Below are 27,204 nucleotides of genomic sequence, written 5' to 3'. Positions count from 1 at the left end.
CTTGCCATTACTAAAACATGTGAGTTATAGAGAAATACTGAGTTATCTAGAAGTTAGAGGCTGGGGAAGGAGGAGAGAATACTGAGCAGACATTTTTTTCCAAGGGAAGCAAGCAGTTCCTTAAAGGAAACTAAATCACCCTGATTTCTTATGAAATGGGCTTCTTCTTTAAGGAAATGCACAAAGCTCATTTCAGTTGTTACAGCAATTCCGATTTCATTTCTTGGGTGTCAGCAACCATGAAGTATCTATCCATTCTTTGATTATGTGCTGTGATGATATTCCAAGTAAGAGTCTGTATCTATGTGACTAGGAAATCTGGCTGATCCGGTTTTCAGGGTCTTTAGGAAGATATTTATCGTGTTTTCCCAATGCAACAATAATATGTTCAAGAGAGAAAAGGTGATCTGGAAAACACAGAAAAGAGAGGCAAAAGCCTGCCCCTCTTGGTTCTACCACTTAAACGGCAAAGTTAATGCTCACTGAGCTCTTGCCATACGCCAAGTATTGTCAATGCGCTACTTGTGTTGGTATAATTAACCATCACAAAACTCCCCAGGGGTTGGAACTATCTTACCACCGTTGCACTGATGGAGAAACTGAATCACTGTGAACTTCGAACTTGCCAGATTCCAATAGCTATTCGATACCAAAGTCAAAAAGTGACTCAAGTGACAGCTTGGATTTAAACCCAGGCATTTGGACTCAAAGCTCACATTCTTTTTTTTTTTTTTTTTTAATTTTTTTAAGATTTTATTTATTTATTTGACAGAGAGAGATCACAAGTAGACAGAGAGGCAGGCAGAGAGAGAGAGAGAGAGAGAGAGAGAGAGAAGCAGGCTCCCTGCTGAGCAGAGAGCCCGATGCGGGGCTCAATCCCAGGACCCTGAGATCATGACCTGAGCTGAAGGCAGCGGCTTAACCCACTGAGCCACCCAGGCGCCCCCAAAGCTCACATTCTTGACCACCTCACAGACTTCCAACCTCTCCAGCAGAGCCAAACAACCACTGTTAGTGCTTCTGTGAGTTTCTTCCTAGAATGTTCTCATACAGAGCTAAATGTACGGAAATCACACAGAATATACTTTTCCATATACAGTCGCCATAAGCATTGCTTTTAGCCTCTTGGTATCAGATCCAATGATTGTACCAAATTTACTCAATACTTCCTTTGTTGTTGAATAGTTAGGTTGGTTAGCATTTTTTCACTTTCATGAAGAACACCATGATGAATGTATGAAGGCTGTTTTATAACTAGGAATATTTCTTTAGTGCAGTTTAGAGAAAGGAAACCAGCGCATTAAAGACTATGATGACCTTGATCAATGTTATCAAATTGTTTTCCCAGTGAGTTGGCCCCTCAGTTTAATGGTTTTTAGTGAATGAAAAGGCTTTAGTATTATCTACCTCTAGGAGCTTAGAGATTTATCATAAAAAACTGTTAGACAAAATTTGAGAATTTGATGAGTAAATAGTATGTATTTTTTATTTCTTTTCAATTTACTTAACATCTAATGAGGTCAACAATTTCTCATAATTATATATTCTCTAAGCATTTACTAAATCTTAATAGTTGAAGACTTTACGTGTGTGTGTGTGTGCGCGTGCATATTTGGTTATAAATTCTTTGCATAATAAAGATAATTACTCTTTGTCTATATGTAAGATATTTGCTCTACTTTTCTAATTTGCTGGCCATATATTACTCTAAAATATACAGCTGTTTTGCATGTTTATTAAATAAGGTTTGCACACCTTTTATATTAGGTGATTTCTTCAAGAGTTATAAACTTTAATTTCCCTCCTCCTCCCAATTTAGATGAATCTTTTAATTCACTTTTCCTTCTTTGATTGTTTGCTAGCTTTGTTTTAAAATATTGAAATTTTAATCTTCTTTGAACTTGGTTTGGGGTAAGACATTTAATTCTAATTTTCAGTGTGTATTATTCCACACAGTATCATCAACAGCACATAGGCATTACAAAAGGTGCTGATAGTATCTAGTTCTTTCCTGCCTGTTCAAACAAAGACCAAGTCACACTGAAATAGCTGCTTCATCTTATAATAAGTAGTTAAACAAATATTTATGAACCTTACTTTACTTCCAATTAAATGTAATTTCACTAGAATTGACTGTTTTCTGATCTTTATTTCAATGCACTTAAACACTTGTCATTCAATTATAATGATGTAAAATGTGCACAATAAATACAAGAAACTCATTTTGGTCATCTGGAATTTGACCATATCAAGATACTAGGAATTTTAGATATCTTCCAAATAACAATTTAAGACCAGGCTTGGTTTTACAAGTTCATTTCTAAGTTGGCTATTTGTTATTAGAAATGTACTTACTCAAATACAACACTGTTTCCAAGGATGGGTAGGATCCTGACTAGTCCAGAAGTTATTTATTAAATTATTTAAGTTATCATTTAGAAAAAGAAAATGGTAGAATAGCTGCTTACCCAATGATACAGGATTTAGAAGCAAGAGACAAGCCAATGTTGATGAAGGAAGGGGATTAAATTTCTAAATACTAGGTGCATTAGATCCCATTTCCCAAAGTCTAACCTTGTATTCTTCTCTCTACACCCATATCCAGACTCTCTTTCCCTGGGAGCTCTGTGTACGTTCTCTCCTCTCCCCCTGTCCAATCCCACATTCATCCAGTGCCGCCAATTTTCATCTAGGTGCTAGGAGGGAAAGTAGGCCCACTCAGTGAATGAGTCCTGGGCAGTGGTGAATGATGTCTCTCAACTCCAGTTGTCTCTCAACTCCAGTCCACCAGGTAGATGTCTAACCGAGCAGCAGAAAAACAGCCAGGGAGAGGGGCAAAGTCTCAAGAGGTGATGACATTTTTCTTCTGTTTTTCCAGTCAACAATCTTCTTGTTTGGAAGCGTAGTCCTGGCATCAGCTACTCTAGAATGTCTCAGTTTCTTTACATTCTCCAATATGGAACCCCCGTTTTCTTAAAGCTCTTCTTTATAGTAGGGACAGCATATAGGAGTCCCCATTTATTTCTTCATAAGGGATAGTTTCAGGTCAAAAGCTTTGAAGAGAAGAGTTATTTAGAGTGACAACACATTGCAATCTTTCAATCAGTTTTGCCCCTGACTAAGCTTTGCTCTGTTTACTATCTCTGGGTTTACCAAGTGAGCCATTTCTACTCCTAAAAAAGAGGAGATTATATTGGGAAGGGGAATACTTATTGAGCCCTTAATGGGCTCCATGGTGGCCTGATTCTCATCACAACTTTATGAGGTAGCTATTATCGTGTCTATTTTTTAAAAATGAATATACCGATTTATGCTCAGAAGCTTGCTAACCTGCTCAAGGCTAACAGAATTAGTAAGGGCTTGACTTGGGAATTTTAAAGAAAAGCCAGAGCACTTTCTACTATACTCTAATGCCTCTTGAACACAGACATATCCTTGTAGCCTGGGCCTGAGGACAGTCTGCTCCTGGGTCTTTAGCATTTCCAACCCCTGAACTCTGGAAGCCCTTGAGTAATGATTTTGGATCTGCTAGAGATGTCCCAGAGACACCCAGCACATACTGAAACCCATCACAGGTCCTTTTACTTGCTGAGGATCTCACAATATGGTTATCATAGCACTAAGTCACTGTTGAAAATGGTTCCACTGAATCCCTTTTGATGGAATGATTGAACTCAATTTGCATAAAGTTTATTAATTAAAATAGCTTGCCGCTTCAGCCCACTTCGCACATTGTAATCCTTGGAAACCATCAGTAACAAAGCCAGAAAGGACATTAAGTGAAAACATGCTTCAGGTTCCCATGTTTAAGGACAATCGCTAGCCGTCATCGACTACATGCAGGATACCCAGCCCTCACGAGAACAGTGCCTCACAGAACCATTGAGGCCAGGACGAGTATTACCCACGCCTCACAGACGAAGAACTGGAGTCACTGAGAGGGTCAACTGCCAAACCTCACTGCTGGTACAGGGTGGGGCCGCAATCAATGCAGAGAGCTGTCCATCTGCCTCCCCAATGCCAGGTGAATGGCTGAGGTGGGCTTTGCGCCCAGGCTGTCCAGCTCCAGAGCCCAGACTCTCACCCGCTATGCTGTACTCCTCGACTCTCAATAGCCATGGTACTAACTTAAAGCGCCTAAATTTAGGACACACTATCTTGCCTCCCTTTTCATTCCATTTCGAATTAGTTTAACTAATAACAGGGCCTGAGGTGAGCAAAGGTTTTGTTGGTGTTACTTAATGAAGTCAACATCCAGCTTTTTTCACTTCATTTGTTGAATGAATAAACAAAAGACATTTTTGTTTTCTGGCTTTTGCTCTACCAGGCATGAGAGGTGAAGCCCTGGTGGTGAGGTCAGCCGGCTGTCAGCATCCCATCAAGAGGAGCAACCACTTTGAAGGCGAAGACTGGTTTTTGGGGGTAAGCAGTTCAGGTTCCTGATGACACAGCCCAGTGAAGAAACAAGTCTTCTGGAAACATCCTCACATCCTGGTGTTCAGACTTCTCAAAGCCCTCTACTCTCTGCCCTTCCCACAACTAGAGGTCCCAGGGCGGGGGTGGCCTTCCTCATTGTGGTGAAGCTGCTCTCACGGCCTCTGTGGAGAAGAGGACTCTGCCCGTCCTTGAAGTGCATTGATTGAGGTTCCCAGAGCTAATAAAAACCTTGATGGTCCAATCTTTAATGCAAAAGAACAGATCCTTTAGTATTGATTACTCTGCAAAAGTGACGAGAAAAATCAGAATAGCCTCCCCACGGGCTTAGTTAGAGCTGAAGTCAACTTCGCAGTTTGCATCTTGTGGCATTATGTAACACACAGATGTCACGATTCCACACGGACTGCTCATTCTCAGTCAACAGTCTTCTATCATTCCTGTTTTGGTATTTTATCAGATTTTTGGAATCTAGGAAATATCGTAACTGGAACGTTGAAGGTGATCAAAATGAACCGTGCTGGTTGACTGCGATAAACAAAGATGCATTTTTGTTTAAAGAGGTTCTCCTAATACAAAAAAAGCTCAAGAAGGGAGTCCTTCAGGGATTGGATGTTTTCCCCAGAGAGTCTACACAACAAACACTTCTTTGGAAGATTAAATATCACTTCACTTTTCTAAACTAAGACACCAAGTACACACTAGAGCCTCAGAAAGAATACACCACCACAGGCTTCCTTTTGAAAGCCAGACACACAACAGCAAGTCAAAAGCTAAAGACGTCTTTAAAGAATTTGGCCCATATTTAATCTGATAAAATGAAGGAAAATATGAAGAAGCCAGAAAATACGTAAGAGCAGAAAAATGAGGCACAATTTGAAATAAAATTTGGACCAATTCAACTTTTAACTTTTGATAAATGTTGGAGTTTGAAATAGTAAAATTTTACTCAAGTTCCTCTACCGTATTTCCAAACTATCACGAAGAGATTGGCAAGAAATCGAAACAATTCCTTCTAGAATTACTGCTCACCGTACAAAATTCTCCAGAAAAAGATAAGTTGCCCCCAAACAACTCAGATCCAAAGGGAATCTAAAAGTAACAGTGGCACTGATCTTGAGAGGAAGACTTCACATTTTGGGGCCACCCTAAGAAAACTACCAAATGTCCACCCAGGGTGAGCCAACTCGCGCTTCTAACATTGACACTGCAAACCGGTCAGCGGACATTCAAGCTCCTACCCAGAATAAGCTCAGCCTGCCGATCTTTAGCCACAAAGGGTACCATGCTGTCCACTAGTATGCAAGATGGCTCGAGGAAAACAATGATTTCAATGTTTCTGTTGATAGTGCACACTGGTTTCATGTGACAAAATACTACTATTTCCCGGGTAGGATCTTTTCACTTATGTAGCAACAATAACAACAACAAAAGACCAGCACTACTTTGCCTCAAGGCTACAATGATCAACGTAGGAGGCAACAAAAGCACAGGACTGAATCCGCCACCTTCGCCAGGTTCTATTGGTTAGAAGCAAGTCATGGGTCCCACCCACGTGCAACAGGTGGGCAGCCCTGGGTGGTTGGGGGCTGTCCAACATGCGGAGGTCTTTCAGCCTCTTTGTCAAGCTGCTCCTGGTGTGGTGTAGACACATGCATAGAGAAGATGCTCTATGGTTGTCTGGCGAAGAATGATGCTGGGATTGTAGTCCTAACCCTGCCTTTAATTCTTCATGTGATCTTTCCTAGGCTTCATTTCTGAGCCCCCCCCCGCCCATTTATAAAGGAAGAATGCTCCAAGATTCAAACATCACACTCCTTCTTGTCCCGGCCTATTACATAGCCTTCCAACTCGTCTCCCTGCTTCCACTGCTGTCCTAGAGCAAATACCCCTACCCCCACCCCCATACAACCCAGAGGTATTTCAAAACCCAAGTCAGAGCATTGTTTCTCTCTGTCCGCTCATGGCTCCTCACATCACATGGGGTAAAAGCCCAAAGTCATGTGATGGCTGCACCTGGCCTGCTTCCCCAGCTTTACCATATTCAGAACTCACTCCCTCCTCGCCCTGTTTCAACCTTTGCCTCCTCATGGTTGCTCCCCCATCAGACACGATCCTGCTTTATGAGCCCGGTACTGGCTCTGCTTCCTGCTGGGGACACTCTTTGCAGAAGTTCCCAGGTTTACTTCCAGACGTCGTTCCAGTGTCCTCTTAATGCCACTCACCCTGAACTTTCTTCTCCCTCTGGTGACTTTGTTTGAGGAGGTCTTATCACCTTCCAAAACACGATATAATTTTCTAATTTTGTGTGCTTGCTTTCTCTTGTCTCAGCCTCCTCAAATGTAAGCTCCAAGAAATCCAGGTGTTTCTTTCCTAAGGTATTTGTTTTGTTCACCAACATATTTTAAGCCCCTGAAAAAGTGCCTGACACATAGTAGGTGCTCAGTATACTGCGGATGAACAGACATCGTGGCTCAGTTCTCTTTCAGATGACGGAGCCCACAGTGCTGGCCCCATCCAACACCAGCCCCCCCACCCCGCCCCTGCCTCACAGCTGCACGCATTTACCGAATGGAGGAGTTTGGAGGAATCCTGTAGCTCGTGTTTCACAGTAAATCCAGTTCCCCACCGTGTTCTGTGAGCCCAGTAGCCCACCCGCAGGAACCCCCCTTCCTCCAATCCGTGATTTCTCTCTCATGATTTGTGAAACTGGGTCTCAACCGAACCACGGTTTCTCATATTGCATAGGTTTGTAGATTCACAAAGGAGGACTGAAAGCTCCTGATTCCTGCTTCTCCCACAAGTCTTGTTTTTGTTTTGGTTTTTGTTTTTTTTGGAATATGAAGGAGAGCAGGTGTGAGGCTATAGAAAGATCATGGACTGAGATTTCAGAGATGAGGCTCTGGGTCTGACGCTGCCAGCAAATGATGCTGGTATGTACCTGCCTTAAAGGACTGAATCGTCATATCAAACCTGCAGGATTTAATACCACCCTCTCACAGAGGAGGAGACTGAACTCTTGAAAGAGGAAGCCGCTTGGTCTAGACGACAGGGCCAGTGCCTGATGTTGGCAGAATGGGGTTGCAAACCGAGGTATGTCCATTTCCACAGCCCACCTCTTCAAATCACGTCATCTCCTTGGAGCTCTTTTTTTTTTTTGGTCCACAAAATGGGAAGCATAGATCAGAATAAGCAGTATCTAAAATCCTCTTGAACTTTAATATTCTTGGTGAAAGATTTTGAGTTTAAAAGAACCATATATATACGTCTATCTATATATATATATACATATATAAAATAAATCTTAGCCGTTTTATTATGAATCTTGTTTCTTCTCATGAACTCTAAGGTCCTTGATAAGGCATAGAAAGGCATTGTTTAATACGTCAAAAAGTGCGTTGTCAACTTGGCCGTCACAGTTAGCATGGCAGGTAGGCAATAATTATTCGAGGGATAAAATAGAAGTTTCTATTTTAGATCTTGGCTAGCTTGTAGCCCAAGCTGGAGCAGTCATGAGTCCGTCTCATGCAAGCCTCTTGAAGCCAGTGGCATAAAGTTCCTTTACTTTATTTTTACAAGAAGAGCAAGGGCGTAATGGTGAATTTACCTGCCCAAGGGGTCTGCTGCTCCCGGTCTTTGGTTTCACCCCAAACTTCCAGGCATTTCCTGGAGAGAAGCTACTCTGTGGGAGGCAACCTTTCAACCCTCCCCCACTCCTCTGTTCCCACATCCTTCAGCGATTTAGTATTCTTTTGTGCTTTGGTATTTCCTGTTGCTGGGGGTGGGAAATACCTGTTCCAGCCTTGTTCTACCCGTGGTGCCCAGAGGAACCAGCCCTGGGTCACTGATGCAGACATGTCCACATGGCAAACAACTCGGAGAAGACAACTCTGTCAGAAGAACCCCAGGAGTTCTGAAAGCCTGCGGCTTTCTCCCTAAAATGGCACTAGCACAGGCTATGTGAAATGGCACTTAAATTTGCAGATAATCTTGCAGGTCTTTCAAATGTCCAATTCATTGTCATTTAAAAATTATTCTATGTAGTGAAAAGAAGGGCCATCTGTACCCCAATGTTTATAGCAGCAATGGCCAAATGGTCGCCAAACTGTGGAAAGAACCAAGATGCCCTTCAACAGATGAATGGATAAGGAAGATGTGGTCCATATACCCTATGGAGTATTATGCCTCCATCAGAAAGGATGAATACCCAACTTTTGTAGCAACATGGACAGGACTGGAAGAGATTAGGCTGAGTGAAATAAGTCAAGCAGAGAGAGTCAATTATCATATGGTTTCACTTATTTGTGGAGCATAACAAATAGCATGGAGGACAAGGGGAGATGGAGAGGAGAAGGGAGTTGAGGGAAATTGGAAGGGGAGGTGAACCATGAGAGACTAGGGACTCTGAAAAATAATCTGAGGGTTTTGAAGGGGCGGGGGGCGGGAGTTTGGGGGATCCAGGTGGTGGCTATCGTAGAGGGCACGGATTGCATGGAGCACTGGGTGTGGTGCAAAAATAATGAATACTGTTATGCTGAAAAAATTAAAAATTAAAAAAATAAACAAGTTATCATATAAAAAATAAAATAAAAATTATTCTATTAAGATCATTAGCATCTGTTGCATTCCTTTCTGGTAAAAAATAAAATAGTGTTATGAGTGAGTAGAAACTGTAAATGTGGTTACAATTCTGGGAACGTATCCCACAGATATACTTTACCTGGGGAAAATAACTTTTGTACAGGATTACTCATTGTACCATTTAACAAATATATCTAAGGTTGGAAACAAACTAAATGCCTGTCAATTGGGAATTGCTTAAAGGGATGATGGTACACCCATCTAACACACCCCCAGGAGAGAGAGATGAGGCTCTTTATGTGCAAATAAGGCACCATGTCCAAGGTATATTGTATAGTTAAAAAAGGAAGGTGTAGAGGCGCCTGGGTGGCTCAGTGGGTTAAGCCTCTGCCTTCTGCTCAGGTCATGATCTCAGGGTCCTGAGACCGAGCCCTGCATCCGGGCTCTCTGCTCGGCAGAGAGCCTGCTTCCCCCTCTCTCTCTGCCTGGCTCTCTGCCTGCTTGTGAACTCTCTGTCCAAAAAAAAAAAACACACAAAAAAAAAACCTTTAAAAAAGCAAGGTGTAGGGACGCCTGGGTGGCTCAGTTGGTTAAGCGGCTGCCTTCGGCTCAGGTCATGATCCCAGCGTCCTGGGATCGAGTCCCACATCGGGCTCCTTGCTCGGCAAGGACCCTGCTTCTCCCTCTGCTTCTGCCTGCCTCTCTGTCTGCCTGTGCTCGCTTACTCTCTCTCCCTCTGTCTCTGACAAAATAAAAAAAAAAAAAAAAAAAAAAAAAAGCAAGGTGTAAAGCAGGCTATATACATTATGCCAGCATTTGTATACAAAAGGCAAAAAAGGGACAGATACGTACTTATTTTTATACTCATAAAATAATTCTAAAGGCACATGAGAAACTGATAACAAGGTATTTATATCCTTTTGAACTTTTTATTTTGGGCAATGTAAATGAATTTCATAAATAAAATGACAAAATAAATAAGCAAAAAAAAATGGCTCGCTTAAAAAAAATAATCTGACTGAATTCAGGCTGTTTGCCTGGCTCCATCTGAGGACCATGTGACTCTTGATCTCCGGGTCATGAGTTTGAGCCCCACGTTGGGTGCAGAGATTAGTTAAATAAATGAAAACGAAACTTGATCAAAAAAAATCTGACTGAATTCCAATCTACATTATTTCTGTTAGATGGTTGGATCTTTCTAAAAAAGTCCCTTTGGGTCTGGGTTAGTTTCTCCTCAACCTTGCTTTGATTTGCTTTAACAATGAGTTTACTTAATTTGGGCCATGGAGAGGAAAGTCACTAGCTGTGCTCGGATTTCTAGTGAGTGGATCACTTTCTGACCAAACAGTTCTCTTTTTTCTGGAGATAAGGAAGCGAATCTGAAAAAACTTTGCACTCAGTCATCATAGGATTACGGCTTCCACGCATTAGCCCTGGCAGTAATGAGTGCACCAAAGCTGCAAATGGCAAACGTAACATGCTCTTTCATCCTCCATCCTACTGTGCAAAGCATTGCAATGGCAAAACTGACAGAAGCCCTGGGAAGTCTATGGAATCTCAGCTTTTTTTTTTTTTTTTAAGATTTTATTTACTTATTTGTCAGAAAGAGAGAAAGTGAAAGAGAGAGACTGTACAAGCAGGGGGAGTGGCAGGCAGAAGCAGAAGCAGACCCCCACGGAGCAGGAAGCCAGATGTGGGACTCGATCCCAGGACCCTGGAATCATGACCCGAGTTGAAGGCGGATCCTTAACTGACTGAGCCACCCAGGTGTCCCCGGAATCTCAGCTTTTTTATATGGCTATTTCATTTGCCTTAAAAAAGCAAATCCAAGAGGACAAAAAGAAAGAAAGAAAAAGAAAGAAAGAAAGAAAGAAAGAAAGAAAGAAAGAAAGGAAGGAAATAGCTGTGGTTATAGGCAGTCTGTTAAAAGACTCACAAGTTCCTTCTCGATCCATCTTTCACCATTCACATTCAACAACAAGCTGAAGGCAGCGGCAAGCACATGGACCCTGGGGTTTGGCCTTACTTGCTTTAAAGATGAAATTTCCAGGGATGCATTTGTCTAAAAGGACGAGAAGGACAGCAATTGTCCGTCTCTCATTAGGGACAAATGAGCTTCATCTAACAAGATTCTGAATGGAAAGTCTCTCACTAATAGCCCATTGTTTTCTCTCTGGGAAGCAGAAGCGGGCTGTGGCCGGCAATCATTGTTGGAGAACTGGAGAAGTCTCTTTGAGGTACAAGAAGAATGGAGGTGCCCTTTCTGGAGACGGGGACTCAGTCTTGAAATTCAAAACTTAAGGGTGCCTTTTAACTTGCTGCTCCTCCACTTACTTTTGAATCTTTGATCGGATACACTGAGTGAAAAAGGAGTACTTTGCTCCCTCTTGTCTTAATTCATCCAGGGAATATCTTCCTTTATCTGGTTTTGGGGATTTTATTCTCCTCTTTTTGGCTTCAAAACCACTTGAGGACCTCTCTTGACTGGGCATAGTGATTGATGGGCATATTCTTGGGTTAGGAAGTAAGCAAGCGCTGGGCAACTTTGTTAGCACGGAAGCTTGACCCAAAATTCTTCATTTTTATACTGGGCGAACACAATGGCTAAACTTTTGTGCCCTCGGCGTTGTGTTTCCTCATCTCACAGCAATGAGCCATCTCTCACCTGCCAGACCAAACAGCTTAAGAATGGTAGCACCCAGTGTTCCATAAATAGCAAGTGCTCCAACACCTAGAATGCACGGCTAGGAGAGGATGGTGCTTCAATTCCAGTTGCCTTTTCCAGGAAGCGTGGGCTCTTTCCTGTCTTGTTGGCTCTATAGCAAAAACAGAGGCTCGCAGCTTTTCTCCTCTGATTTATGAGGGATAGGCAGAAGACTGCCGGGGAGAAGTGCCTTCGGCAGGGGCACGCCTCATCTGTGGGCTCCCACACGGGTTACCCCACCCAGAGTGCAGGAACATGACGGTCCTCAAGAATTTAACGGGAGAGAAGGTGGCCGCTTGTGCATGGGACAGACTGACTAGACGAGTCGGGAGATCAAGGTTTAGGATAAAGTTCCCTGCAATCATACAGCGTCAAGGAGTGGAAAGAAAACACGGGTGTGTTTGACTCCATACGTTCTGCTTTAGAGGAAGGCAAATCAGACTTTAAATGATAGAATTTGGGGGTTGGAAGCAGACATTAGTCCAAACGTGAGTTGCTGATGAGGAAGTCTGTGGCCTGGAGGTTTGTCAGGAATCATAAAGCGAGTGAGTTGATGGCAGAGATGGGTCGATAATCAGAACCTTCAGACTGTCGGTGCTTTCTCACAGGCATTCCGGACAACAGCGACCACTGCTCGGGAGGACTGACTGGCCCTGGACTTGCTCTGCTAGACAGTGCACGGGGCAAACTCTTTGTAAACTGGAGCACCTCAACGATGCAAGGTTTTATTACTGCAGGTAAGTGTTCCAAACACTCCTGCTTATTGGATAACCTACTTAAAAGAGAAACACACTTGAAGTTCCCTGTTTGGTTTGCTCATGATCTGAACGAACAGGAAGAAAACAGCAAAGTAAAATCCAGAGATAATCTTTGAGTGACGTCAAGTCCTCTACCCCTGTACCAATTCTCTTAGGAACGAGCACCACTCCTCCCAGATTTCCAGAACCTCTTGACTAGCCCGTCCCGACTCTGATAGGGGCGGCAGGTAATGGGCAGTAGACCCCAAAACATTGGAGAAAAGGGAGAAACCAGGGAGGTGGGGAACTATCAGATTGGTCCCAAGTGGTAGGAACCAAAATTGTGTACTTTAAAAAAAAAAATATTGAAAACATTTTCTCAGCAGCTCTCCTAGCCAGAGGGAAGGGTCTACTGTCCCACACGCCCTCCACTGAGCAGCCAGTATTGTGATAAGTACTGTCCCTGGGGGATTACTTTCTGCTTGGCTCAGGAGACCAGGTGGGTGAGGGACAGATAATGACAGTATCACTTACTACAGCCTTTCATCTCAGCCTTTCAAAGCCCTTTACAACCACTAAATCTCTTCCTACAAGTCTTCTTGGCCCTCTTCTCTAGCCAAGGAAATAGAAGCCACTTCTCCTAGACCTCAACCAGGGGGCCATCTTCTCCCCTTGCTGGCCTGTCTTCCCCACCCCGCTGGCTCTCAGGTCTCTAGCAGACTACATCATCAAATCAGTGTATATTTTCACCTGGTGTCCCAGCAAAGACGCAAGCAAAAGTTGAGGGGTCTATAGTTTCTATGGATATTCTACCTGCCAAGCCCTCAAGGAAATTATTAAAGGTTACATGGTTGTAAGTGGCAGGACTGGAATATAAATCTTGGCAGAGAGGTGTTACAATTATTCTATTTTACATGGAACGAGGCTCAGTTCCACAACTGAGGAAATAAACCTAAACCGTCAGACTCCAGATCCCATAGCTCTGATCCACTCTCCAACACTGTCCTGGACGACACCCCCACGACAGACGGCAGCTCCCTGAATGCTATTTGAGAATGAAATTGAGGGCCAGGATCCAAATGGGCCATGAGCACATGTCAGGGAGTTATTATTGCTGTCCCTGACCATTTTTTTCCCCTGTATTTCTGCTCTCTGGAGGAGAAAACAACACAGAAGAAAATCACTAGCCCTACACTCTACCTTGGTGTCCCTTCTCCAGAGCAGGGCATGGTGGATCCATGGCTTCTGAGTTCATGAAGCCTAACCCCTTCCCTCCCAGCCCTCTGGCCCCAGGAGCTGAGCTCTACAGCACCAGGGGACGGCCTACTCCAGAAGCTCCCTCTCTCTCTTCTCATTTCCGGGGAGTGTTGAAGAAACCATAAATCCCAGCCTGGAAATCTTTCACCTTTCTTTGGATTCCTGTTGTTCAACTGTGTGGAGATGCTTGTCTCTTGGTAAGCAGAGAGGCTGCCCACACGGGGGCCACATGGGGCCCGCACCCCTAACTCCGGCCATCGGCCCCTTTGGTCCCATTTTGCATCATTTCAGGGCGGCAGCTGATGGCTAACCACATCACTAAAGCTGTCTGACTGAACTAACTGACTTGGCTAGATAGTGTGTATGTGTGCAAGGCACCCAGTACCATTATGGCATTTCTGGGAGATTCACAGAGAAGGGCCCTGGAGTTAACAGTGTTCTGAGAAGAGTCTCACTTACAGAGTAGCTTAAGCAGGAGGACAACCTGCTTCACGATCATCATTCGTTTAAAACTCAAAGACAGAACCTACTAGAAGACAGACCCTGGTTCAATCTCCACATCAAAATACCTTCAAAATTTCCCTGCAGAGCGAGCCTATTGAACTCTATGTCTGTTGTGGCATTCGCATCTTAAAATCAACACTTCACCCTTCCCATTCTTGCCACAGTCTTCTTCCTGTATTCTACCCCCACTGGTAGCACTGGCACCCGCAGTCACCAAGTCAGAAATCAGAGCAGCAGTCTGCCGTCCCGCTTTTCCGCTAATGCTCGGGAGCAAGCCACCGACCGAACGCAGGAACGCAGGGCTGCCTCGGGCACTGCGGTCCCAATGTCACCCCTCCTTCCCCTCACTCTTGTCCTTGGGTCAGAACACACCCTTAGCTAACTGATGTCATAAAATAGGAAGAGACATGTCCCGAGGGCAGGGACCAGCTCTCGGAAGAGTGGATAAGAGTCTAAAAGGAGGACCATGATTGGTCGATTTGAGTCCCAGTCAATAGGCATCAGCTGCAGGAGAAGTTTCTGAGCGGCTTCCTTATCTGGGACAGGAGAATAAGAATACCTCCCTTCCTGGCTTGTTCTGAGAATTAAACCGAGCTCCTGTGTGAACAATACTTACAATAGTGCTTGGCACACGGTGTAAGGGTCTGCAATGCATATAATAGGTGTAATGGTAGATGAGGAGACCGAGGCCCAGAGCAGCTCTAGGATCATACAGCTATTAAATCGTACAGCTGGCATACCTTTCATCAAAAGCCACACCCACACAGATACATCCAGGACCCACGTGTTTCTTTCTTTGTTTTTTTTTTTTTTAAGATTTTATTCATTTATTTGAAATAGAGAGTGCATGAGTTGGGGGGCAGACGGAGAAGAGAGAAAGAAGCAGGCTCCCTGCTGAGCAAAGAGCCTGATGACGAGGGGCTCGATCTCAGGACCTTGGGACCAGGACCCGAGCCGAAGGCATATGCTTAACTGGTTGAGCCACCCAGGCGCCCACCCCCCAACATGGGTGTTAATAAGAAAGCAGAACCTCTAAAGCATCAACACAAAAACCATATATTATATGGAACAATATGGATAATATGATCTCACTTAAAAAATATTTAGAGATTTAAAAAGTTAAATTTTAAATTTAAATTTAAAAACTCCCTGTTACTACCTCTGAACCCTGTCCATTCCTTAGTCATCTCATTTTATCCATCTCTCCTACTAAAAGACCTAAGGGCAGAGACTCCCCAAGGCATAGCATAGGCCAGATACCCAATATTCAGTATTTGTTAAACTGCTGAATAGCCTTGAATCTTTAAACAAAACCACACATTTATTTAGCAGACAAAAGATAAGAGTATACAATACACGAGTGTGGTAAAAGCATTCAAATCATACAAGCACTTATTTAGAGGAAAGTAATATTCCTTCTATTCCATTACCAATCACCCAGCTCCCACATCCCAGAGGCAGCCACATGGCTGGTTTCTTATATATCCTTCAGAGATATCACTGACGTCACTGAATTATAGTGCAACTGACATTCATTGCTGAAGAGTATTAGGGAATGATGGGAAATGCTTTATACACATTTAGTCAGTATGTTTTCTTTTCTGAAAAATCACCAATTTTTCTCCAACCTATATAAAGGACAAAGGTGTGTGTGTGTATGTGTGTGAGACAAACCTCAGAGAAAGGTGCTAGTTTCTGTGTTCGGGAATTCCCTCAAGTAAAACCACCCTCTGAGTCTATGCGATGCTGTTTAATTTCCTTCCCCTTGCAGCTGGTCTTATGACCCATTTCTGCAAAAATTTTTCGTCTGAGATTTCAGTTTTTACTGTGCTATTCGTTCCCTGGACATGGAAAGATGGGCATTCTGTGTGACTTGAGCACAACAAAGGACTTTCCCTTTCTTTTAGCGAGGTGTCTGAAGCCACTCTCATCCCCCTTACCGCAGTATGAAATGAGAAAGTGCTTCCTGGAGGGAGAAAGATAGTAAGCACTCTCCTCAGTGTGGTTTTTGTCAGACAGATGTCTGCAACAGCCCTGGGAGACACTTTATCTAATGCTTTAATAATGAACCCTCTTAAAGGGACTTAACACTTGGCAATGCCTTCTCTTAGGTTGCTAATTTGCGCCCTGTTACGTCGCTCTGTAAGAGCATGGCACATTCAGACTTGGACATCACTTAGAAATGACATTAGACATTAGGGCTTTCTTTCTTTTTTTTTTTTTTAATTAAAAGTGATTCAAACCTAACAATTTGGTTCTTCTCATCTCCTCTTTGGGGAAAATAACTTTTCTTCTTCCTCGCTAGCATCTACCCAGTTTTTTCCTATTGCTGCAGCAAATGGATTACAGAGTTGAAGTCCAGACATATTCTTTTTATTCTTTTAGGGTTGATGTAGACATGGTACCCAGTGACAAGCTAAATGGTGCCTTTGTTTCCACTGGGCCCTCAATGCAAGACACACCAAGAGATAACTGAAGGAGTCTTCCTTCTTTCCTTAGTCTGTTTGCTCCTAAGTTGTCTATTTGCCTTTCCAAGTCTTTGGTGTAGACTCAGGGGTCTCTCTGACTGTCAATGAGCTCTTTTTATGTGTTTCTTTGTTTGTGCCTTCTTGTTACTTCTACCTCTTCAGTTTCCATTAGTAAAGCCAACCATGAGGACATCCTGCCAAGTTATCTACCCCAGCCCAGCCAACTCACTGCGGTTCTCACAAATGTTAGGAAAGTCCTCACTGGACTAGGAAAGGATCCCAGAACTCGTAGAGAAAATGGGCTATTAAATCCTGGCATTATCTTCCTATTATTAGAGATTTGTCTTTGTAATCACTTAGGGAATTGCTTCTCCATCAATCTGCCTCCCATGTGCAGGTTTCATTACTTTCCCTTCCTCTATTCTTTACCTGAAACATTGCTGTTCTAGAAATCGAACTCTTGTGTTTAGAACACCGTTTTGAACAAGTGTTTCTGCATCTTTTCCGAACATACTTCAGTATCGCTGAGCTCTGTTATTAAGGGTGTAGGATTGCAGGATAAATCAGTATTTGTTCAATGAACGAGAGGGATGTGGCTTAATCATGTATAGGAGAATTATAAGTTTTCTGCGGATTTAACTGGGTAAATCATATAGTAAATGACAATGGTATGGGAATGCATCTAGCATTGTTTGCTAATTGGTCTCTACGAAGACTTCGCAACGTTTCTCTTCCGGCATTCTCACAAAACACCAACTAGTTCACAGAGCAGGAAGGCAGGATGGCAAAGTGGTTCAGAGAATGGGCTCTGGCCTGGATAGCCTGAGCCTGACTTTCAGCTCTAGCATTTACTATCTGCATGACTATGGGCAAGTTGCTCCATCTCTCCATGCTCACTATTCTCATCTATAAAATAAAGACCATACTAATCATACCCCCCTGCTCACTCACAGACTTGTTTGAGGATTGAGTAAGCTAACACCGGCAAAACATCTAGAAAGTGGTTGGAATAATACTATATAAACATTTGCTATTATTATGTGGCAGCTACTGTTTGGCTTGATGACTATCATTCAACCATTTAACATTTATCCTTCAACCATTAACCATTTAACTTCCAAGACAATGACACGGGGCTGAAATACTTTCCCCAGGAATGTGCTTAAATCTGGGAATCTGGGGCACCTGGATGGCTCAGTCGGTTAAGCACCTGCCTTTGGCTTAGGTCATGATCCCAGGGTCCTGGGATAGGGCCTTGAGTCTGGGCTTTCTGCTCAGTGGGGAACCAGCTTCTCCCTCTGCTCCTCTCCCCGCTTGTGCTCTCTCTCTCTCTCTCAAATAAATACATAAAATCTTAAAATAAAACAATACAAAACAAAACCCACAACAAACCTGGGAACTTACTAAAGCAAGCCATTGCTTCCCTGAGTCAATCAGGACCTTTTCTCTTTGAACATCTCCAAAATTAGTTCAACGGTCATTAATCACCAACAATTACTAAAAGGAGCCAAAGAAGCTGAAATGGAATATATCTAAAGTCTTGTGACAAACTATTCTTCTGTTGTCTTCCTGTTTGTCTACAATTTAAGAATCCTAATTTTTGGGATAAAGTTCTACTTATTTTTACATGCTACGAAACTTTCTTAGTTTTTAATTGTCATTACCTCTTTGTATTTGATGGAGATCTTGGCAAACTCCAAGGTAGAGATTAAAACTGTACACAATACCCCTGTCCCCTTTTGGGCCACATAGTAGAAATTTATGTTAGATAGTTTTTACAACAATGGCATTGGCTTATGTATTTACCAGCCTAGGGGTTTCTATATTGGTTCAGTCAAAGAGTCCAAGTAAGTTGTTTCTTCAGCTCTATCTTAGGATCAATGCCACCCATAAGCAATAAGAGGTAATTTCAGATATCAGTAAGTCAAACAGAACAATGTTTTATTAGTACAGACTACTGTCAACAATGCTACATTTGTAAGAGGCTGAAAAGTTTCAGAAAAGGGATGGCTATTTATGGCAAGGTATGAATGAAAACGATCTGTGTCAACATTTTTCTCAATTTACTTTTTCCAATCACTGGATGGGGGAGTGCAAGCACCGAAAAGACTCGGCCTCTACCTCTAGGCACAATACTCAGCTTCAAGTCAGCACCAGTTAGAAGAGAATTACTGTTAGGAACCCGTACCTCATTTTGGGTGTACTAATTGTATAAATTAGTTTAAAACTAATTTTAAACTAATGAAACTAATGTGAAATTAAACTAAACTAAACTAATGTGAAAGTGACATCGTAGAAGGATTATATTGTGGCCAAATCTAGCATGCCTGCTTGTTTTGTTATTTAACTGCTCAGGCCTAATGATTAAATTATCACTCTTTCATCCTTACGCGAGATGGGAAAACATTTGTTTCTCTTCTCCACACAATCAATTGATTTGCATAATGCCTAATGATGCTTCTTTCAGATTCCCACGTGTTTACCATACATTGCTCCAAACATGCCAACAGACTGTCATTTAATGGGAGAAAAAAAAGTCTTCCAGTTCAGACGCAAGCCTGGACTATTATTTTGAATAGCTACAATCAGTCCATCGGATAATATGCTCAGGTAGCCTGATGCCCCAGAGAAACAAGATCCTTTTCTTTTTTTTTTCTTGGTTGTTATCAAATAACTTACCCACAATGACTGCAGTGACAGTGAGCAGCACAAAAGCATTCCGAAATAGGTAACTTTTAACATCTTCCTTTGTGATGTTCTGCACTTTCCTTTTGGCCAAGAGTGTGCGCTTACGAACCCCTCGCTGGAAGCTCTCCATTCTGCCTCCCAGCCTGGGCTCTTCTCCATTGCTTTTAGTCATATTTTACTTCTCTAGGAGAGTCTCTTCTTTGCGCTTCAGTGTCTCGAGAATCACACCCGGAAAGCCAAACCTCTTTGGTGTTAAGAACACAACTAGAACCGGGAGAGAAGAGACAAGAGTTACGGCCTGCAGGGTGAGAAATAAGTGCCCCCCCACACAGGGCAAGCTGTTGGTACACTGCATCATCTAAGAGGAATCAAAGGCTAGAGAGAGCCACAATGCCAGGTTGCAGGCTTGGGATATGCATATTTTACTGGACCACGTGTGAGAAATGTGTGTAAGTTCAGAATATACAAGCAATTAAACAAACAAAAAAAAGAAGATAGGAGAATTGTGTGTTCTATTAAAAAAAAAAAATCTGCCCCTTCCCATTCCAAGGAGGCTATAAAAGGGTTCATCAGAGCCCTGAGTGTGACTGAGCAGTCCCCATCCCCTCATCTCCCCCCAAACTAGTCAAGTGCTTTTTGCACAATGTTCACCCTCAATAAATGTTTAATTGAATTGAACGCACAGGAAGCACTCAATAATTACTTAATGGTTTGTGTCCTGTACATGGTGAAGGCATAACCAGGTCAATAAAATGAATTAAGATATTGATATTTCACCGTCAGAGCTTTCTGCTATATATAATAAAGTAACAATTTTCCTCATTAAGGAAAAAACAGAATATATGCACAGGCCTTCAGAAATATATTTGACAATTTTACAGGTCATTTAAAAATTTTTTTCCCTGAAATAAGCAAAGATCACGAAGCCCGTCTATGCATGATCTGAAATCGTCATTCATTTTCATTTTTATTACAAGCAGAAAGTAGTATCTGTCTTTGTGGCAATCATATCTGGAGTCTCTTGAGGAAACCATCAGCGACTTCTGGGTATTTCAAAATTTAGGATTTCTACAACAGAGTAGATGAATCCAATTTTCATTCCAAACATTACAGCATGTGGTTTCTAGTTTCTTTAAAGTGCTCCTAGGTTATTCAAATATATCTAAGTCCATCTCTCCTGGGTGGAAATCAGTTGTTTTGAAGAAATCAAAGGATTCCTCCTATTTCCTAAGATTTGTGATCCATAATCTTTCCCGTGATCAATCCGAATAAAAATCAGTGGTGCCTGTGGACGTCTGTCTAAGGCAACGCCAGCAGCCAGCGTGTGGGGCTGTGGGGGAGGTCACTGGGAAGCTCTAGCAGACTCCTCCGAAGCCTTTGGCAAATCCAAGTGTGGAAAAAAAGACTCGCCTGAACAGTTCTGACATTTTAATAAAATTGCAGGTTGGGGTCAGTGATCATACGACCCGCAGCTTGCTTGAGATTTCACAGCAGATTAGAAGTTTAGGGAGAAGGGAAGGAGGGGTGGCCAGATTTTTTTTTTTTTTTTCTCTTTTCACTCATCTCTGGTTCCCTTTCCAGTCATTTTTGAAGCAGACCAGCTCAGCCTTGATTTTTTTTTTTCCCCCTAGCTCTGGAACCACAATCTACCCCCAATCCGGCCCGAAAGACTTAACCTCAAATTCGGAGCGGACACGGCACAGACACCACGCGCTCCTTACATTAAAGGACCAACGTGGACTTTATCTACCAAAATGGCTAGTTGCTGACTCTCGCTACTCCGCCTGCGAAAGGAAATGCACTGGCGGGGAAGGGCAGCGAGGAGTGAAGCCCGGCAGGAACACGGGACGTCAGACTTACCTTTCCTGGTTTTGTAACGCGGAAGGGACCGCGGGCGGCAGTGACACGGTGGATTCCGCAGCGGGTCCCGCGGAGCAGCGAGCGCCGGGAGCAGGGCAGACACGCGCTCTGGGACTGCGAGTTACTACCAGCGCAACTTAAGAAAAGGGGAGGAGTCTGCGCCCGGGAGAGGGGGAGTGGGGAAAAATGAAAACACCGCCGCGAAGGAGGGGAGCAAACCCGAGGCTTCTGGAATATTGATTAATTTTGGCTCACCAGAGGCATGCTTGCTGGCTTTGTTTTGCTTCTTAGACCACTTCACGCTTTGTCAGTTCACTTTCATTAGGAATGCAAAACCGGGAAGAATTGCAAAATAAAGCTCACACACGCTCAGAAAGCTGGAAGTCTTGATTAGAACGTTCCAAAGGAGACTTTGCTAAGACCAAATGTAATTATCTCACATTAGTGCAGGTTTCCTCCCCTGAAGGAAGCACGAGAGCGTGTGCTCTTTTGCCTGGTTGTACAGCTATTATAAAGAGCCCTTCTTTTTAGAATTGGGAGAAATAAATGACGATTCTTGGGAAGACCCAGAGCTTGACAAGCATGGAGAGAGAGAAATGTTTACTACAACTCTGCAAACTTGCCTAAAGTTACTCAAAACACAAGATGAGGCATGTCGCTATGTTAGCAGTTTAAACTCTTCTTATAACAAATCTAATTTAGCTCCAGCTGCCTACATTACAAAGTCTAGAAAGGTAAGAAAAGCACAGAGACCAGGATCTTTGCTGAGCTATAAAGTAAAAAGCATTTTAAGACCAGGAGCGTAAATGCACACTGGAAGGTTTGTGATTTCAAGAGATAAGTTGCTGTACAGATAGATGCTTCAGTATTAAAGGGATGCTCAGTGTCTCCTCCCCACAAAGCACCCCTCCCCATTGGTTCTCGGAATTAGAAAATTCTTATTGGACTTTTAGCCCACTTTTCTTAGAAAGGAAAATAGGTAGTGGAAATAGATTTTTTAAAATGAAAAAAAAAAAAAAGTATTTTTTTAATCCCTGACTCAGCTCTAAAACTTAGAACTTGTTTAGCATGAAGAACAAAGTTTGAAACAAAAACCCATACCAAAAATTACAGCCAGAGTTCTGTATTCCTCATCATTAAATCTCGTATTCTCCATGCAAAATCTGCTTAGTTCTTGTGTCTGTCATCCGACAGGAAGGTGTGTTTTTCCCCTCATTAGCAATCCCAGGGAGAGTCTAACGATAATGTCTCCTGTCAGCTTCAACTGTTTCCTGTATCCCTTCCGAACTGGTTGGAAAGCACTGGCCAATCGCGTAAATGATTTAAAATTACAAATGAGCATCATTTGTTTAACAAATCATAACGACTTTTAAACTTGGCATAATTTTAAGAGTTTATTGAAAATATATAGTCTGGACAGTCCCAGCCCTCAGGGATCTTCCGCTTCCTGTGATCTCCTAGGTCACTTAGCATCTGGGCCACATTGTTTAACACTTAATTACACCCTGTCTTCTGCTAATCCTGTCTTTTTAAAACCATGTTAAGCTTTGGCTTCTCAACTGAATTATAAGTTCTTTGAGGGCAAGAACCAGTCCTATGCCTGATATGTAGGAAACATTAAATAGCTCTTATAAATGGATGGCATAATGTAGCAGTATGAAACAAAATGCTTTTCAACCTTCTGTGTTAAAACAAAATTATTGGTTTTTATGGTGTGCTTCTGGCCTAGGTGCATGGAGCAGATGTCGTTTCTTAACACCATGAATACATTCGAAAGCACTTATTTACTGCCCTAAGTCCTATCTGAGCCATGGGTTTAAGACTAAGTTGTCCATATTTCTTGTGGAAGTGACACGTATTTTAAGAGAGCTTAAGAGAGAAATCTTTAAATGATTTTAAATGGAGCTCCAAGCCAAGTGGCATTTCCGTTTTTAAATTCTGTTTTTTTTTTTTTCCATAGACAAGAAAAAGGACTAGAAAAAACACACTTTGTTTCGCATAGAGATGAGAAGGCCCTACTGCTCTTTCTTTTTTCCTTTTTTCTAATCCCTAAGGCTTGGTTAAAAACCATTTCATTATTTTAGTTTGCTCAGACATTATTGGAGTCTGGTGTCCCCTTGAGAAGGGAAGTAATTCACCACTGAAAGTTTTGTTGGCTGTAATAAAAACCTACTGACAAAATGAGATGCAAAGAGTTCATCTGAATTACAAGGTTTTAGTCTGGGGGGAAATATTGGGAATTACTTCTTTTAAGCACCACTTTCTCTTTAGGAAAGCTGTTAACCGTAATGCCCTTGGGGCAGCCTAGGTTTACTCAACACACATTTCTACGTACCTTTTCTCTTACTTCATAGATAAGACCCTTAAGTGTCAAAACATTTTTTCCTTCATAGAAATATGAAATAAGTGAAAGATCAAGAAATTATGAACAAGCCTCTATAGGCCAGATTTCTTTTAAAGCTACTCTGGGTAGGAGACACTGAGCCAGGGAATCCTATTAATTTTGGTATTCCAGAGTGGAAAAAAAAAAAAATCTCATGGGACAAAACACTACTTCTCTTGAAAAATCTAAGAATTTTCTGTGAACATTCTATGCCATACGTACATTCTTTTTTATGTTTTGAGGGAAAAAAATGTCACTGTAACAACCACCAAGTCTAACGTATTTTTAAATGAACTGTTTCCATTCATTGGTCTGAAGTATGAAAGTTCATGATTAACGAGTAAGTGCTGTTAACATAGTACAGAACAATCAAATTTCAGCACTCAAGATAAGGGCATTCTGGAATGAGAAGAAGAAAATGGATTAGAAAATATTTTAACCTGTCTACGGCCATACCACCCTGAACGCGCCCGATCTCGTCTGCTCTCGGAAGCTAAGCAGGGTCGGGCCTGGTTAGTACTTGGATGGGAAAATATTTTAACCTTTACCAAATGTTTTCTACTTTTATTTTTAATTTCATGTTTCATGAGAGAGTTTGTCATTCTTGATTCAAATAGCTTACGTTTTAGGATCTCCTATAATTGGGAATTATAGAATGTGAAGACATGAGCCGGAACTGATTTAACCTGGGCAGAAATGCTAGAGTTGTAGTTAGAGTAGAAGTAGAACTTGTGGTAGTTGGTCTTTCATTTTGTCTTGAATTTTTTCTAAGACTTGAAGATAAAAAGCAAAACAACAAGAAAAATCTGTGGTGAATTCTGGCTAGTGGGAATTTTTAACCCGATTGGACTTATTTTAAACCTAGATGAAGCCTGAAAAACCCAGCTCTAGGACTGGATTATAATTAACCTTTTCCATAATCATTCATTCATGCATTCATTCATTCAACAAACTTTGAGAAATCGTTGTGCTGCAAATGCCAGTCCCTTTCCTCAAGGAGCCCACGAACACACAACTGTAATTATTATGCAGTGGGCAAGGGGAGAACCCCAAGGGAGTTATGGGAACTCTGTGTTAGGGCCTGTTTACCAGGACTCTCTACGAGAAGGGGAGCTCCCTGATGGAGCTGTGCCTGGCTTCACATTGATGGAGGATCCGAAACACCAAATTAAAGAACTTGAACTCTACTCCCAGGTAAGACAGAGGCACAGGATTTAAGCGCAGGATTGATTTTAAATTTGGGCTTGATGTAAATCCTTCAAGTGAAGAAGACTTGAGTTAGGAAGTAGAGGGGAAGAGAAGCATTTACCAATTTGGGAGAGTTCACACCCACTTTAAAAATACAGACCATCTCACAATATTGAGGCTCTTCAAAGGATAGACTGGCATTGAGTGAGACCTCCTGCATTAGACGAGGTGTGTACTCCCCACGCTCCTGGCCTGCCCACTTTAGTTTTAGTTTCCTTTTATATACTCTCATGTTTTGACCTTTGGAAGTGGTTTGAGCATTGGCAGAAGGCTAGAGAATCCCAACGTAAGGGGAAGAAGAAAAAGGGGAGTCCTCTAAGAGACTCACTCATCGTGGGAAATCATACCAACCATTTGATCATAGGTTAGCTAAGAATTGGATATAATGGTGGTTTAAAGAAATTGAACACATTTTCTTCATACTAAAACTAAAGACGATCCACTTTTTAGTGATGATTTCACAATTGCTGCTGCTATTAATGGTGATATTGTGAAATGGCTTTTTTCCCAGTTGCTCCCAGTTGCCAAACCTCTGAAGGACCAGAATCTTGGTTTAGTTGAGAAAAATCATGTAAGTTAATTGGAATTAAAGCCTTCGGCTGAGTGCTAGCAATAATAGCGAACGTTTATATAGTGCTTCTTAGTTGTATATAAGGACTTTTATGTGTGTTATCTAATTTAATCTTTGTGACAATGCCTTAAGGTACATTCTATTATTACTAGTCCTATATATCCAGATGTTGATATGGAGTTTCCTAGGGATTAAGCAGTATGCCCAGGATTACAGTCAGTGAGTGACAAGAGTTCACAACAGTTCCGAGAACTTCAGTCTCTTGGGGTGCCCAGCTGGCTTAGTTGGTAGAGCATGCAACTCTTGACCTTGCTGTTGTGAGTTTGAGCCCATGTTGGGTGTGAAGCCTACTTTAAAAAAATAAATAAAATATTTTTAAAAAGAAAAAAAAAGAACTTTAGTTTCTCATTTTTTTTTTCCAAAAGAAGTTCCTTGTAGCTTGTATGAGAGATAGATAGAAAAGAAAGTAAAGAACATTAAAAGGAAGGCCTACCACCTGTTATTTCTTCTGGAAAGTTAATCCTAAAAATCTCCTCCTCTTCCTCAACATCCTCTTCACTTTCCTTCTCATCCTCCAATCCCTGACAGGGATTGATTGCACCTCCGATCTGCTCCCAGAGCTCTCTGGGCTTACCTCTCTAGAGTGATTACCATTCTGTTCTGCAACTTTCCCTTTCTAGACTGTGGGCTCTTTGAGAGCAGAGCCTATGTATACCGCATACTCAGTAACCAGCACAGGTCTTCAGTGAAGAGTTGCTGCATGAAGAAATGGGCAACATGGCCATACATTTAAGAGATTACATTGATCCTTCTCTAATCCTAAGACTTGGAGAAAGGACATTAATAAACATCAAACTTTAAAAATGGGGGGGGGGAGCCAATCAATTTCTTTTTCAGTCCTGACAATATGAAATAGATCCAAGTGGGGCTGCTCTGACTAGATGGGTGGGAGGTGCATGTCAAGGTCTATTTCAGTGTTTCCCTTTCTCTTTCTCAGGTAGGCCCTGAGGCACCTCATCGATCCAAGGATTCCATCCTTTGTCCTTGAAAACAAGGATGAATGATGAAGTCAGGTTGGCCTCTGCTGTTGCTCCTTAGGGCTAGGTCCAGGTTTAAAACTTGGGTCCCCCATCTTGCTCCCATGTGTTTTCAGTCACTAAACCACATGTTTTTCCCTTCCCAATTTTGAATGTCATCTGCAGGATGAGGTTGGCCTACATTATTTTTCTCAAGTTGCTTCCCCTATTAACATTCTATGATTCTAGATCGTGTCATGCCAACAATGGGCTTGGCTTATCCACTTTTGCCTATTCAGTTAAAGACACAAATTTTTATATGCTCTCAATGATTAATGGCTTCTCATTAGATTTCTCTGCCACAAATTAAACATAAACACATAAACAGTCCCCCAAGGAAACTCACTGAAGGGCATGGGTTTTATGAAGCGCAGCGATGACATGAATCTTTTATAACTGTTTGCTGGTATAGAATCATAATTACAGCAATCAAGAGAGATACACATCTTTTGTAAGGGAAAAAAAAGTAATTATAATTTAAAAGCACACAGCTTAAAGTTGCCATCACAAAAACGACTATTATAGCAACTATTTCGCATTTGGACATTTTTTTGGCAGGAGGTCTGGGCATTGTTTATTGTGAGTCAGAAACAGGCACTGAGAAAATATGCAAATTTTTTAAGCAAGAGAAAATGCAGCTTTGAGTTGAGAAAACAGGGTGAATGGTGGAAACTGTCTGGGCCTTGAACACAA

General features: G+C 42.1%; 1 protein-coding gene across 2 annotated transcripts in view; it reads right to left on the bottom strand.

Moving 5' to 3' along the window:
* SLC1A3 (solute carrier family 1 member 3) overlaps window positions 1-21,353 on the bottom strand; it is a 77,129-nt gene extending 55,776 nt beyond the window's left edge. The window contains exons 1-2 of one of the 2 annotated variants that reach the window (XM_032851339.1): window positions 21,234-21,353; window positions 19,365-19,637 (exon numbers count right to left, since the gene is read on the bottom strand). In XM_032851339.1, coding sequence (XP_032707230.1) covers window positions 19,365-19,545 — 181 coding nt within the window. In that variant the 5' untranslated portion in view covers window positions 19,546-19,637; window positions 21,234-21,353. Of the gene's footprint in view, window positions 1-19,364; window positions 19,638-21,233 lie in introns of those variants that run through there. The other variant, XM_032851340.1, reaches the window with a different exon arrangement.
* Window positions 21,354-27,204: the final 5,851 nt, after the last annotated feature.

The sequence above is a fragment of the Lontra canadensis genome, unplaced genomic scaffold, assembly GCF_010015895.1.
Source record: "Lontra canadensis isolate GAN:19392208 unplaced genomic scaffold, GSC_riverotter_1.0 scaffold5, whole genome shotgun sequence".
Taxonomy (NCBI): domain Eukaryota; kingdom Metazoa; phylum Chordata; class Mammalia; order Carnivora; family Mustelidae; genus Lontra; species Lontra canadensis.
The sequence above is the reverse complement of the archived record's forward strand: the minus strand, read 5'-3'. Positions and strand labels throughout refer to the sequence as shown.